At 42.5% G+C, this 15,041-nt stretch overlaps 1 protein-coding gene across 8 annotated transcripts in view; it reads left to right on the top strand.

Moving 5' to 3' along the window:
- Positions 1-15,041, top strand: part of DCLK2 (doublecortin like kinase 2) — a 153,949-nt gene that overhangs the window by 133,480 nt on the left and 5,428 nt on the right. For 5 of the 8 annotated variants that reach the window (XM_058721190.1, XM_058721187.1, XM_058721189.1 and 2 more), the window contains 5 exons: positions 3,041-3,174; positions 3,598-3,675; positions 9,773-9,869; positions 10,501-10,581; positions 11,745-11,861. In XM_058721190.1, the coding sequence (XP_058577173.1) occupies positions 3,041-3,174; positions 3,598-3,675; positions 9,773-9,869; positions 10,501-10,581; positions 11,745-11,861 (507 nt within the window). Of the gene's footprint in view, positions 1-3,040; positions 3,175-3,597; positions 3,676-9,772; positions 9,870-10,500; positions 10,582-11,744; positions 11,862-14,146; positions 14,228-14,782; positions 14,866-15,041 lie in introns of all 8 variants that reach the window. The other 3 variants (XR_009259262.1, XR_009259261.1, XM_058721191.1) reach the window with 2 other exon arrangements.

Below are 15,041 nucleotides of genomic sequence, written 5' to 3'. Positions count from 1 at the left end.
TGTCAGTAACTGGGGAAAGAACTAAGCACACTGCCAGAACAGAAGGCCTTTCTCTGGGGTCCCTATGCATTTGTCCACCTCTTTTTTAAAATCATTCTCTGAAAGGAAAGCCATATGTGTTTATATGTCTGTGTCATTCTCTTAAAGCAATGTACAAATGTGTGTCTATATGTGTAGATTTATAGATATTTTTTCCTGCTTTGAAGAGAACCTCCAGCTAATATTTGAAATTTACTCATATTATCTTTCACATATTTGCCTCTGTGTCAAGTATTGGGGAGAAATGAATCAGATGAAATATTTTTCAGGCTTGTCTGCTCCTTATGACACTTCTCTTTAGATGTTTAGCTGAGGATAGGATGCCAGTTGCCCAGACATAATTCAGTGATTATAAACTGTTCAGTACCTTTCTGTTTATGCTTCTGCATCTGACTCTGAATTCCTTATAGGGGATATGAGAAATGGTGCTTCAGGGACTTCTGAGTGTCTATAGCAACCCTCAAATACCCATAGGCATTCCTAAATTGCATGTCGAAAGTAAACACTATTTTTCAAAAAAATGTACCTAATGAGTGTATTTTGAATTTGCAAAAACAAAATAACAGTGACATTAATAAAACTTTTTTTTTTACTTTCATGATATAGACATTTAAAATTATAATGTTGCTTAGAATGTTCTTATCACTGCAATTACTTAGGGAATTTCTGAAGTCTGGGTTTCAGTAAATGCATCATAAATTCTAACTGTAATTCTCTATATCAGATTGTTCTCGTTAATGTTTACATTAAACATAATGGATGGAAGGTCGTCCTTAGACCCTGGCATGACTGAGAACTTGGTTTCTGTTGCTTTAGGCTAAATCATTAGTAGCTTTGAATATGCCTCTGCTGAGTTGTGGCTGACTCAGAATGATAAATATCCGTGAGCCTCACCATTACTCCCATGAAACTTGAAAGTCATAAAGATGTATGCTGGGGATGTATACTTAGTACATAAATGTGGAAGCAGTTATTAAACACTATGGTGAAAAACATTCTTCTTTCACTGATGAGGGCATCACAGGTAAGGAAGGTATTTAAGTGCCATACTTTTTAAATGCCTGTACAGATTGGGTATCGCTGACAAGGGGGAGCCCTGACGTTCTTGATGCTTTTTAATGATGTCTATATAAATCACTCCCCCTCATTGAGTATCAGATTAATGGACAATGTTGTTAACATGCTTATCTTGAAAAAACGTAATTTTCTAAATTTTTCATCCTTTAGTGAGTAAGCGGCTTGGGTGAGAATGCCTCAGTTCATAGTAAAATGTGAAGAAAAGCAAACTAAATAGGACTAAAATATAAAAATAGAGAAAGACATTATATTAGTAAAGATTAGTTCTCTGCAGTTGCTCTTCTCTGAAATTCACTGTTTTCAGAATGGACATCCAGGAGATGAATAGGTTAAAGATTACATAGTTAAATCTAAAAACCATCTATTTAGAATGTGACTCTCAGACATTTATCCCCAAAGGAGAATTTGCTTATGTATAAAATTTCCTGATTATAGAACCAACACATGTTCATTGTAAACATTTTAGAAACCAGTGAAAAGTATAAAGAACAAAGCTGAAGTAATCTTTGGTGTTACCACCTAGAAATAAACTGAACATTTGGGTGTGTTGTACTGAATATATAATTTTGAATGTTCTTTTTATGTAATATAGTGAATATTTTCCGTAGGATTAATACTTATTTGAAATGTGCTTATTAGTAACTGCATAGTATTTTATCATAGGAATGTTCCATGATTTATGAAGTCATTGTCCTGTTAGCCATTTATGTTCCTTCCAGTTTTTAAAAACATAGATAAATTCTGAGATTAGTGGCTTTGTGTGTAACCTTTGGGTTCATCTGTGTTCCCTTAGGGTTGGTTCTTAGAAGTAGATTTACTGGATCAAGGCTTATAAATAATTTAAAGAAATTTACATGTTGCTGAAATGTTTTCTAGGAAGATTGCTTCCATTTAAGCAAAAAGCACGCACGTCTTCACCAGCATTGTTAAACCGTTTCCAGTATAATTAGTTGATTTCATCAGCCAGTCCTTCCAGGAAAAGGAAGGAACCTTCACTGAGCCCTGCTCTGAGCTTGGTCTCTTGACACCACCCCTGTGAGTTAGGGACTAGTCTCATCCCACTTCACAGGTGAAGAACATGCACAGGGTGGTTTTTGAAGGTCACTCAACCAGAAAATGGCAGAGGTTATTCAGGCTCAGGCTGTTTGATCCCAAAGTTTACTTTCTTTCCAAACTTCCAAAGTTTTTCATTATGTGATATTTATATTCATCATTGACTGTTCAGAGAACAAGTCTTGATTTTATTTTCTAAACATGACTGAGATTAAAGTCATGGTGTAGGTAATAGACTCTCCCACCCTCCACCTTCCCAGGAGGAGTTTGGAGGACACAGTCTAGGAGGATTAACTCCAGGACAGTTAATAAACACCATTTCGGAGTCTCTCAAGTACTTCACACGCAGTGAGGATGTAGTCAAGTTCCGTTTCCTACTGTCTAGGCCACACTGGGTAAGCAGCTACCTGCACCCCTAACTGCCGTGGCAGCATGCACACATATTCATTATACTCCTAGATAAGGAACTTTTTAAAAAAGTTATTTATTTATTTTGACAGAGAGAGAGAATCCCAAGCAAGCTCTGTACGGTCTGCACAGAGCCCAGCACGGGGCTCAAAATCACGAACCATGAGATCATGCCCTGAGCTGAAGTTGGACACTTAACCAACTGAGCCACCCAGATGCCCCAAGATAAGGAACTTTTTACAAAGATGGAAGATACTGTCTTCTGTATTTCACACAATCATGCAAAATCTCTAAAGAAAACTTAGAGCTTTAGAGCATCAGAAGTAAACAATGGTATTATCAACAAGGAGAGATTTTTTTTTTTAATTTATTAATCAATGTTGTTTCTATCTAGTTCCAAGGGCCCCTTTGGAATCATTGAGAAAAGAAACTACTTCTTATTATTGGCTGGTTTCTGTTCCAGGTGTGTGAATATCCTGATGGAACCAAGTCCTTGAAGCTGGGAGACTTTGGTCTGGCTACTGTGGTGGAAGGCCCTTTATACACAGTCTGTGGCACACCAACTTACGTGGCTCCAGAAATAATTGCTGAAACTGGGTAAGACTCCTGGTGGCTTTGGTTAGTACTTGAACTTTGGTGGAAAAGGTATGTTTTGCTGCTCCGGCTGCTGTGTATTCACACTCCTCCTGGGAGCGTGGAGGGTGGGAGAGTCTATTACCTGCACCATGACTTTAATCTCAGGAACTGAGGTGTGTGCTTCTGTGTCCAAGAGCTCTAGGCCTGGACTTTTGTCCCAGGGCCAGTCTTGGAAATATGGCAACAGTTCCCAATATTGTGGTTAGCTCCGGAGAAGAGTAGATGTCCCAGTCCAAAGGGCAGTTAATTCCTTTGTGTGAAATGAGTGGTTTGACACTGAGGAAGCCCTTCGTCATAACAAACAAAGGCAACTACTCCAGTAATTTGGAGGGTTCCTGGGAGTAATATCATTATTTCTCCCCTCCACCCACTTTGTTTTCTCAGCTATGGCCTGAAGGTGGATATTTGGGCGGCAGGCGTGATCACATACATACTTCTCTGTGGATTCCCTCCATTCCGAAGGTCAGTGGCTCTTTGAGTAACAATATCTGAATTGTAAACTCTCCCTTTGGTCAGGAAGCAGGCATTCTCATCCTGGCAATCAGGACCAGAATCTGGTCAATAAAAATGTCAGTTAAGGAGTGCCTGGGTGGCTCAGTTGGTTGGGCAGCCGACTTCAGCTCAGGTCATGAACTTAAAAAAAAAAAAAAAAAAATTAAAAAAAAATGTCAGTTAAAAATTATATAAACACACCTTTTACTTTTTTTCTTAATTTACAACCTATTAATGGATATTCCTTGACCATACTTCTGATGTGAGGTCAAGGCCTTTGCTTGGTATATGGTCCTCTGAATTTCTTGTCACTCTTCTGTAAAACACACCAAATCATCCAATGTGTACAATATCCATTCTCAATCTTTTTTCAAGTGGAGTGAGATTTAAAGATCTTTATGAAGCAGTCTGATCCTTCTAAGTAAACAAACCTTTTCCCGTTTTTTTTTTTTCTTCCAATTTTTTTATTGTTTATTTTTGAGAGCGAGTGAGCAAGCAGGAGTCAGGAGGGGCAGAGAGAGAGGGAGACAGAATCTGAAGCTGACTCCAGGCTCTGAGCTGTCAGCACAGAGCCCAACACGGGGCTCGAACACATGAACTGTGAGATCATGACCTGAGCTGAAGTTGGACACTTAACTGACTGAGCCACTGACGTGCCTCCTTTTCCAGTTCTTAATAGTCATTTCTCCTATTTAATTTGACAGCAGGGTTGTTTTTTTTTTTAACAACTCACTTTCCAAAGCTTTCAACCTAGTTCTCATAGAAACAGTGAACTCTTTCTTTTTAAATTAATTCTATCTGTTCACATAGTATTTCACATAATATTTAATGAAATTTAAATTAATTCTATATGTTTATATATTTCACGTAATAGTTAATGAAATTTAAATTAATTCTATCTGTTCACATAATATTACAAATTCTTTCAGCATAAATAGGCCTGGGAACAAACAGAGACTGATTCTTGGTAATCACGTATCTCACCTGGGGCGGTGGGGGGGCAGAGGTGGCCACACACAGGTGTCAGAATGTGTGACAGCGGGCATAGAGCATACCCAGTACTGTGAACATGAGAGAGTGCAGGGCTTTGGCCACAGGGCCTCTTTTTTTTTTTTTTTTTTTTTTTTTTTTTTAATTTTTTTTTTTTTTCCAACGTTTTTTATTTATTTTTGGGACAGAGAGAGACAGACAGAGCATGAACGGGGGAGGTGCAGAGAGAGGGAGACACAGAATCGGAAACAGGCTCCAGGCTCCGAGCCATCAGCCCAGAGCCCGACGCGGGGCTCGAACTCACGGACTGCGAGATCGTGACCTGGCTGAAGTCGGACGCTTAACCGACTGCGCCACCCAGGCGCCCCCACAGGGCCTCTTTTGATCTGTCCCATCTCCCTCTTTGGAGCAAATGAATGACTTGGGAATAGAAGTTCATCTAATGATGCAACTTTGATTTTCTTATGTATCTTCTTGAGCTCTCTTTTCACTTTAATCTCTGTTATTGTTCATTTTACAACTACTGTTGAGTAGCTACTGTGTGCCAGGCACTATTCTAGGTGTCAGGGATCAAATGTAAAGCATATTCTCTGATGTCTTATTTATGGTGTTGTACTTCATCAGTAAGTTCAATACATTTAATTTGCTGCCTCTCCCCCAACATTTTATTATAAAGCTTTCAAACCTACAAAAAAGTTGAAAGATATATCTTTTTTAAATGATAATTTTCAATTGATTTGAACAAGTTTTCTTTTTACTGACATTACAGTAAATACAAGAGTGACACAGAGATGTCAGTTTCTACTTTTGAGAGCCTTATGGTGTAAAGACACCCATCACCAGAATATTGATCAAGAATAAATTGAGTATGAGGGTATGCTTATTTGAGGGCTGGAAATCACAAAGTTTAAGTGAAAGGTAGAGCATTTGAGTGGGACCTTGTCCTTGTGGCTAGGATTGGGTTTCTGCAAGTGGGAAGCTCTTGCCATCTGGCCATTAAATCATGGTCTTCCTTCAAAGTCATTGCTTAGGTGGGTTACACAGACTATAGGATTACTGCACTATTGGCCAGTTTTTGCTGAACAGTTAACTACTCCAAAGGTTAGAGCCAGTTCTGTGGATTTATGGGGCAGTTCTTCTGATCTGGGCTGGCTAATTGGGACTTGATGGTTTAGTGTGGTATCACTCACACGCCTGGTAGTTCGCTCAGGGTCAGCTGGGACAACAGATAAGACTTGGTCAAGTGCCTTTCAGCATTCAATGGGCTAACCTTGGTTTCACATGATGGTGGATACAGGATCCCCAAAAGCAGCCAGAGAGAGGGCAAGTTCCTTTGCTCAACCACTTTCCAAGTGTTCACTTGACACAGATTTGCTGATTGATGTCCCATTGACCAAATGAAGTCAAATAGAGTAAATGTGAGAGAAGATTAAGCAGGTATGTACATGGAGTGGAATAATTTGTGGTCATTTTTACAGTTCCATTGTGTTCTGGCTGGTTTTAGTGATGATTTGTTTGGGGAACTAGTCAAGTGAAGGGGGTAGTTTTGTTGGCAAGTGATCATGGGGCCTGTTATAGCAGAGTTTCCATCCTTGGTTAACCCAAGTTGAGATCAGTTGGAAAGGGGTTATCAGGGATCAGTTTAGAGGAATGTGTGCTCACAACTCCCTCTAGTGTTTCCACATGCCAGTGCAGTCTGTGGGTTTGTTATTTGATTTTGCTTTTTGCTTTTAACCAAAAGCGAGACTGAGACTCAGATTGAACAGTATGTATCTATTGTGACTTGTTTCTCACTGCACGGCAGCTTCTTTGTGGGAACTGGAGGTAAGTATGTGGCTAATTAAAAGCAATAAAGCTACCTTTTGAAAGCTGTTGACTTATATGTTATATTCAGAAGCTGGTCCTACAACCATGATATTATTTATTGCCTAAGCAAGTCTGATCTTGGGGCCACTGACAAAACATAATATTTGCATGATAATTTTGTTTTTCTGAAACATGCACTTATACCTCCCATAAGCCAAATGTTTAAACATCATTTTGTGAGGTAGCTTACAACATTTTCAAGTTACCTCATCAGACAACTGTTTAACAACTTGGCATTGAAAAGAAGGAATGTGCTCAAACTTCTGTTGTTTTCCAGGTTTTTCTTAATGTACATTTTTAAACTTACAGCACCTTGATCCATGAGCTGTATTGGTTTAGGATTTTAAAGTGCCCTGAACATCTCAGCCCAATTGTGGAAGTATAAATGTGTAAATAAGTCCAGTGTGGATTTAATCAGAGTGGCTTTTACTATGTGACTACTTAGAAGGATAAATTAGCTTTCTGTTCTTCTACTGAGGGAAGCTTAAAATGCTCAAAGTGCTTGCAGTTCACAGCATGGATCCTTTAGGTGACTTCTTATTGCTGGGACCCCCTAGGCTTTTGTTTGTTGACTCAGACTATTTTGCCAAGAACCTAAATTACTTGCTGCAGTTACACTTCCAACTTTTTAGCTGTTTATGAACAAAATAAAAGTCCTGTATGTTAACAAAATATAAGCTATTTGCTATTCCAGGAAAAAAAAAGATGATGAGTAATAGAGCAGGGTGGCTAAAAGCAACGGTTCTTGAATTGGGTGATTTTTAACATCTTTTTCTAACATTTTCTCCTGGAGACTTGAGCTGAGTTCAGTCAGTAGGGAAATAACAGTGAAAAAGAAAACATCAGACAACCTAGAAAGAGTTTGTGCAGGCTCATAGAAAAGCACTTTCCAGGAGGGCGGTGGGAATCGCTTGCCTTACCTGGTTGTCTGGCCTGACTTTTGCTACTCATTCGATGTGCCTCTTGACCCAGACTTCATGAACTGGCAGGTGTCAATTCAGCTGGGCTTGTTGAGATGTCCTGAGTATTCACAAAAGCCCACAGACTCTGCAGGCCTACCTTGGAGATGTTGTGAGAGTGGTTCCAGACCACTGCAATAAAGCAAATACCACAGTAAAAGCAAGTCCAATGAATTTTTTGGTTTCCCAGTACAAATAAAGGTTATGTTGACACTGTACTATAGTCTGTTAAGCGTGCAGCAGCATTATGTCTAAAAAAACAATGTGCGTACGTTAATTAAGAAATGCTTTATTAAAAAAAAAAAAATAGTAGAGGTCCCTGGCTGTCTCAGTTAGTGGGGCATGGGACTCTTGATCTCAGGGTTGTGAGTTTAAGCCCCAGGCTGGGCATGGAGCCTACTTAAAAATAATAATTAATAATAATAACAGTAAAATAAAAAGTACTTTATTGCTAAAAAATGCTAACCGTCATTTGAGCTTTAGTGAGTTGTAACCAAGGATCGCAAATCACCATAACTAACAGATTAATGATGAAACAGTTTGAAATATTGCGAGAATTACCAAAATGTAACAGACATAAAGTGAGCAGATGCTGTTGGAAAATGGTACTGATGGACGTGATCCCTGCAGCGTTGCCACAAACCTTCACCTTGTAAAAAAAGAGTACAGTTATCTGCAAAGTACAGTAAAGGGAAGCAGAAATAAAACAAAGTTTGCCTGTCCTCTTTTTCATTAAAGGTGTAGGGTAGTCACATCACACAGCCCCAGAACTTGTCCCTAGGCACTGCCCCAAATGACCTGTTTCTGTGGACACCACACTTGCTCACTCTGGGAGAGCAGTTAGCATGACTAGGCTTACGTCTAGAAGGCCGGGTGGGGTCTCATGTGAGTCCTCTGCACAGCAGGCTGCAGGGGGCCTGTTGGCAACTTCAAGGCAGATGGTGCACACTGAGACTACACTTCCACTCCTGGATTTTCATCTTGACTCCAGCAGCTTATCCTGAGGTTTCCACTAGGGCTTTGTAATGAGTGGCCTAGAAGGCTAATGATTTTGTTTTTGCTCAGCCGTTGATGCACCCACCAAGTAAGGGGGAGGTGGGGCACTGTGGCTGTGGCTCTGTGTTCCAGGAGACGGTGACATCCAGCTTCCTGAATGTTTCCCAGCAGTGTTTTTACGTTTCTGTGTACCTTCCCTCAAAAGTCAAGGCGTTATGTTTCAGTAGGCACCAGCTGTATGTGCAGGAGCACCTCTGAGGGTAGCACAGTTAGGTACGGGCTGAGGAAGGATGCCCACCCTGGGAGGGCAGCAACATCAGTTCACCTCAGTCTGTGTGGTTCTAGTCGCTCTTCTTGGATGGGCTCTTTTTTTTTTTTTTTTTTTTCAGATTGAGCTTAAGTGAAAGTCAAGTTCCAATGGGGAGCTAATTATGTCATGAATATTTTATCCAGATTCTGGACTCCTTATGACTCTTTCATATCTTGGCTGTTTCACTGCTCTTGGCTCTTTTATTGGAAAAGTAGAAAGAGGAAGGGCAAGGAGAGCTGACTCAGGTTTGTTACTTTTCCACTCTGATCGCCATGAGAGATTAAGTGAGGGCAGATGCCGAGATTGTTTTTTTTCTGAAATGAGGATTTACGTTATTTGTGGATTCCATATTTTTCTTGAGTCCTTTTTTTCTTTGGCAGAATATATACATTACCTTTTAACCATTTTTAAATTTCCAATTTTTTTTTAACATTTACTTATTTTTGAGGGACAGAAACAGTGCAAGTGGGGAGAGGGGCAGAGGGAGACACAGAATCTGAAGCAGGCTCCAGGCTCTGAGCTGCCAGGGCAGGGCCCAATGCGGGGGCTTGAACTCACTAACTGTGAGATCATGACCTAAGCCAAAATCGGAAGCTTAGTGGACTGAGCCACCCAGGTGCCCCTAAATGTACAGTTTTCATGGCATGAAGTATATTCATAGTATTGTGCAGCCATCACCACCGTCCGTCTCCAGAATTACTGCCTTTTCTCAAGCTGAAACAAGTTTCTTGAACCTTGTGTCCTCTCTTTCCCTGATACCCAGGCCTATGGATATGTTCTTTAGCTCATCATCTAAAATGAAAAAATGTGTCATAACAAATACAATTGAGATATGAAATTCCCAAGCCAAGAGACTGGACTCCTCACCCCATTCTTCCTGTGAGCATTTTGTTGAAAACTGTATGGTAACTTTGATTTTTCTTCTATTTCTTTGTCACTGACTTAGTGAGAACAATCTCCAGGAAGATCTCTTTGACCAGATCTTGGCTGGGAAGCTGGAGTTTCCAGCCCCCTACTGGGATAACATCACAGACTCAGCAAAGGTACCCATCTGGGTTTGTTTCTATGGGTTACATTGTGTCAAGGGGCCCTCGTCTGCCGTGTGAGGCTGTTGCAGCTCTTGGAATCGAGCTCCAGGTCTGGCTTGACTTTTAATGTGTTTCTTCTTTAAGTTCATCCCACAGTATAGTCTCTGGAACTCATAGGCACATTCTGAAAGCTGGACTGGCTGTCTTCCCAATTTGCCCCTGCCACCCTCCTGCGTTCCTCTAAGCCCTAAACATGCGTTCTTTCATTTATTTAAGAAATATGTATTGGACACCCATCAGAATGTGGGAATGAGACATACTGACTTGCCAAAAGGAACAATACTGCAGTTTTTACACTGCGGAATGATGATAATAACCAGAACTCTTAGGAGAGAACATCTTGGTTTAATGTAGACCCAGGAGAGACCTACTCTTCTCTCACACTGGTGCTGCCCTGAGGCAGCCGTGTCTGTGTGATTGCCTGGTAGGGCAGTAGGAATGTAGGTGATAATAGCTTCTAAGGTGAAATGGCTGAGCAGCTGTGTTGGCTGGTTCTTTGAAGTACTTAGTGCAAGCTCAGATATCTGTGTTTATGCTGGAAGTCCCCCACCTTGCCTCTTCTATACTCTTCTTTATTTGGTTCCAGGAATTAATCAGTCAAATGCTTCAGGTAAACGTTGAAGCTCGGTGTACCGCGGGAGAAATCCTGAGCCACCCCTGGGTGTCAGTAAGTACCCACGTTCTTGGGGAAGGAACATCTGTAAGTTCTGTGACCACCAGCCTGCTTCTTCACCGTGGCTTTTGCACATGCAGAGCTCTGCATCCAAGTTCCATGGCAGATGAGATGTCTGTTTTCTCTCATGAGCAAGTAGCATGAAGGTAGCTCTCTGGGAGAAGGCACTTGGCATGAGGATCTCGGAGTATTTGATCCTGCTCTGTGAGTGACCTGGGCAAGTCACTGTCCCTTTCTGGCCCTCACTTTCCTCATCTACAAAATGAAAGGATTGGTTGGGATGTTCTCTCAGGAGCCTTTCAGCTTTTGCCTTCTGTACTTACGGGGTTTGAGAGTTTTCAGGATTTGCCCAGAGATGAGCATGTTTCAGACGCTGATCCCCATGTCTTTATGACACATGGTCATAGGAGATCTCCTTCTGAGAGTAAGGAGGCTGAGACATAGTCCCTTCTGGAGCCTAGTAGAGGGGGTGTGACGTTGACCAGAGTTTGTCTGGGCTTGGTGGTACCTCTGGGTTTAGGGTAAATGTGATCCATTAAGTGGTGCTGGTGGGAGAGTTTGCATTTACCTTATTCCCAAAGACTCCATGAGAGTGAGGTTAATGTACTTAGCCATGGGATTTTGCCTGCTTGTGGGGGAGTGGTGGCTCCTTGCACCCCTCCACTATCTCTGCGGGGTCCCACACATCCTGACATGAGGGTTCAGCCTCTCTGGATCCTGCCAAGTGACTTAAGTCTTGGACCAAGTAGCTGAGATGCCACATTTCTTTATGAGCGATAAAGACTAACAACTAAGTGAATTCTTGATCAAAATAATAAACTCTTCATTAATTTTGGTGTTTCCACGGGAGGGATCTGTACTAAACTCTGTGGGATTTGTGCCTTGGGGACAGAGTCTTAGAAGCCTGAAGAGTGTCTTCCTTCATGTTCTCAGAGACTGGTGCTCTCTACTTGGCCTGATTGAGGCTTAAGGAGCAAAGGGAATGGCTTGGGGTCTTCCTGAGGACATAGGACTGCTAAACAGCAGTAATTGTTCCCCTAACCTTGTGGTGAAAATCAGTCCTGTTAGGAAGAGATGGTGGGGTGAGGGTGACTATTCAGGAAAAGCCAACGTAGACCTGAGAATCTGAAATCATTGTATTTGATTCTTTTCTGTAGGATGATGCCTCCCAGGAGAATAATATGCAAGCTGAAGTAACAGGTAAACTCAAACAGCACTTTAATAATGCGCTCCCCAAACAGAACAGCACCACCACCGGGGTCTCGGTTATCATGGTAAGTGGAAGGCACTCTGTTCTGCCCTTGGAAAGCTGAAGTGTCGGGCCTGACTGCTCGGTGGACTTTGAATCTTTAGAAGTGAATAGCCGAGGTTCCATCACATGGAAGTCTGCACCTTCCATGTTCCTCTTTGCTTTTCAAGATTGGCTTGGCACGTGGAGTGCACCCATCTGGCCCACTCCCAGGCCTCGAGTTCTGGGGTAGGGGGCTGTGCAGGTACCAGCAAGGCCAGCCTGATGGGTCCCGGCACCAAGGAGCCGCTGGCCCCTTCTCCCGGGCTCGGTGCCCTCTCTGGCAGCTGCTTCTGCTCTCCTCTCTGTTTCTCATCCGGAGAGGGCCTCCCAAGCCTGGCTGGGATTTACAGCCTAAGGAAGGAACTCCCTGCCTATTCAAGGCTTCACAAACACACTGTGTGAGGTATGAATTATTCTTTGAGACCAGGGGTAAGAAACTGCTAAAGTTAAACAAATTCCTTTAAAAAATCCGTGCTTTGTGGCTTTTAAAAGTACAGAACAATGTAAAAAAATATATATTTGTGTTTTTGTTTTCAGGGTTAGAAAGATTTTGAGATGTCAGTAACAATGATCCCCATAATTTTTTTTAGGTCTTCCTTCTTTCAAAATGATTGTAAGGGAATTTATCTGAATGCATAAACACAACAAATAAACAGTGGCATTAAAGTAAGGAAAGAAACGTTAAGGTAAATTTAGCAAAAGAGAAAATAAAGGCAGAAAGAATAAAATTGAACTAGAAGTGCGGTTAGCTCACTCAACACTGGCTGTCCTGGCCTGAGTCCCTGCTGAAGTCGGGCCTGAAGCCCGGCAGTGAGTATGTCCCCTCCTGTTGTGGCACCAACACTGGGGACCATGACCTCTGTTCTGCCCATACCGCTCACACGATCTGGGAGCAGGTGAGGGGTTGCCTTCTCCAGGACCTGGGGTGGCTTTGGAATCAGACTTTCTAAGGGGACAGGTGCCTGAGTTGTTAGCAGCTTGGCCACCCCTGACAGCCCCCTGGGAACCTGACAGCCAGTGATGGGCTGTCTCTACATTTCCAGCTTTCTTATCTCAGGACAAGCATCTCACCCTCTGGAAAGGTTCAACTTGTTTTCTACCCAACTAGAAGGAAAGCGGTTGCTTACTCTCTGGCACAGTGTAGTCTAGGAACCTTTACTCAAGAAGATTCTGGGTCCATATAGAAGCTGGAAGGAAACCCTTCCCCGCCCCCCACCCCCACCCTCAACATGGGGAATACAGAACACTGTGGTATGTTTTGTTGGGTATCCACCACCTTAGCCCCACTAATGGTCTGCCATTCCCCTTTCTCCCCCTGGAGCGGCTGCCTTTACCTGGAAGCCCTCTGTATGTCCTCGGAACTCCTTTACTCCTTCCCTGCTAGAAAGTGTGCTCTCACACTGCTTCCCTCCCCCAGACAAGGCCTGAGCTTGCAGACTCGGTCTTTTGACATGTTGCAGGACATTGGGGTGCTCTGTGCCAAAGTAATGAGAAGGCCTCTTGAGTTGTGGTTTTCCTAACATTTTAGCAGCGTTCTGCTGAAAGCCCGGGAAAGTCAGAGTTGTCACAGAGCTTAAACACTTTGAAAAGAGCCATCTTGATTGACTCAACAGCATGAGAACATTTTTAAGCGATTCACCTACAAGAGCAGGCACTGATGGGTGGGACGGATGGCAAATTACACACTGGTCGCATGGACACCATAAGGCTTCTGCAAAATTTAGAGGAAATAAAACATAGAAAATTGGCACACTTGACACATAATGAAGAATCTTAAGAGTGTTTTTTAGGATCAAAATTTAATGGCTAGGTTAATTAAGCTTCAGAGTCTCCTAGAAGAAGGACCTTTAACGGGACTGTGCCCAGGGCTTAGGAGAGTGCTGCCATCGTTGCCTGGGTTACCTGTGGACTCAGCGCCCACACAGGAATCATGGGCCGATACCTGTGGCCCGCTAAAGCTCTGGAATGACCCAGCCCTTTACCTTATGGCCCAGTATAGGCTCTGTTCTGGATAATGACATTTAGAGCCTCTCAGAAGCTGTATCTTCCGGCTTACAAATGATATTTCCCATTTGCTATGAAGGAGATCAGTAGTCAAATTTCAAGCCCCTTAGCTTTAACTGGATGGTTGTATGAGTGAACAACCTTTATTATATCTGTAATCCCAGTGGTGGTTGTGCAAGTGGTGTTTTTATGTGTGTGTTCAGTTGATTTTGAGCATGTTGGCAGGGTCCCATCTAACCTCATGTTCCCTACACAACTCTGCAGGTTGTTAGGTCTGAGGAGCTGCTGAGTGGCATTATCACATTCAGTACCTACAGGAGAAATCAGTAAAGCTTGTCTCTGGAGGTACCGATTCTCAATGGCCAAAAAGCTGGCCTGTGAATTCGGGGCTTGTTCCCCAAAGCAGTGGCAAGAAGGCCTCCATGGGGATGCCATGCTAATCCTCACCCAACTGAGGACCTGGCCTGGGGCATGGTTGTGTGGGGGCAGCTGGTGGTGCTTCTGTGTTGTCATCCTCATCACCGCTACTGTGTGTCTGTGTGTCCTGCCCTTGGGAACAGTTTTAAGTGTTTTTTATATTAAGAGCAATTAACCACAAATGACTCTCCCTGGTATTCATACGTTCTCATAAGTAGAGTATGTGAGGGTAACCTCGTTCCCTGCAGATACAAAGAGAAGTGGAAATAATAGTGTATCAGTGCTCTAAGGTCGAATCATCAGATAACTGTCCTGTGACCCATACAACCTTACTGTCTGTTGTCGTGCCTGGCATTCTCTCCGCCTTGGCCCCCCACCCCAAAGTCAGTGCCTGAGGCTCCCGTGAGAAAATTATAGGATAGGAATGAAAATAACAGCAAAAGAAAGTAAAGTTGATGCTATTGTCTGCATTTTATTTGACAGTTTGATTTGACAGTTTGAGAGACACTTCAGAGTTTCACTCTTAACCCAGTTGAGACTATGGGGGATCCTGAAGCAGAATTCTGGTATTCAAACATGCTGTGCTTAATCAGAGCAACTTCTAATTTGCAGCCCATCTTAAATCTGCATGCTTGTCTCAGACTTTCTGACACCAGCGTCCAGCTCTTAGCTTCTTATCGGTGCGGGTCTCCTGTACGTACTGACATCCTTCTCAGCCAGCAGAGCGTACCCTTGGAAAACT

The sequence above is a fragment of the Neofelis nebulosa genome, chromosome 3 (genome assembly GCF_028018385.1).
Source record: "Neofelis nebulosa isolate mNeoNeb1 chromosome 3, mNeoNeb1.pri, whole genome shotgun sequence".
NCBI lineage: Eukaryota > Metazoa > Chordata > Mammalia > Carnivora > Felidae > Neofelis > Neofelis nebulosa.
Note: the sequence above shows the minus strand (reverse complement) of the source record. Positions and strands in the feature narration are given on the sequence as shown.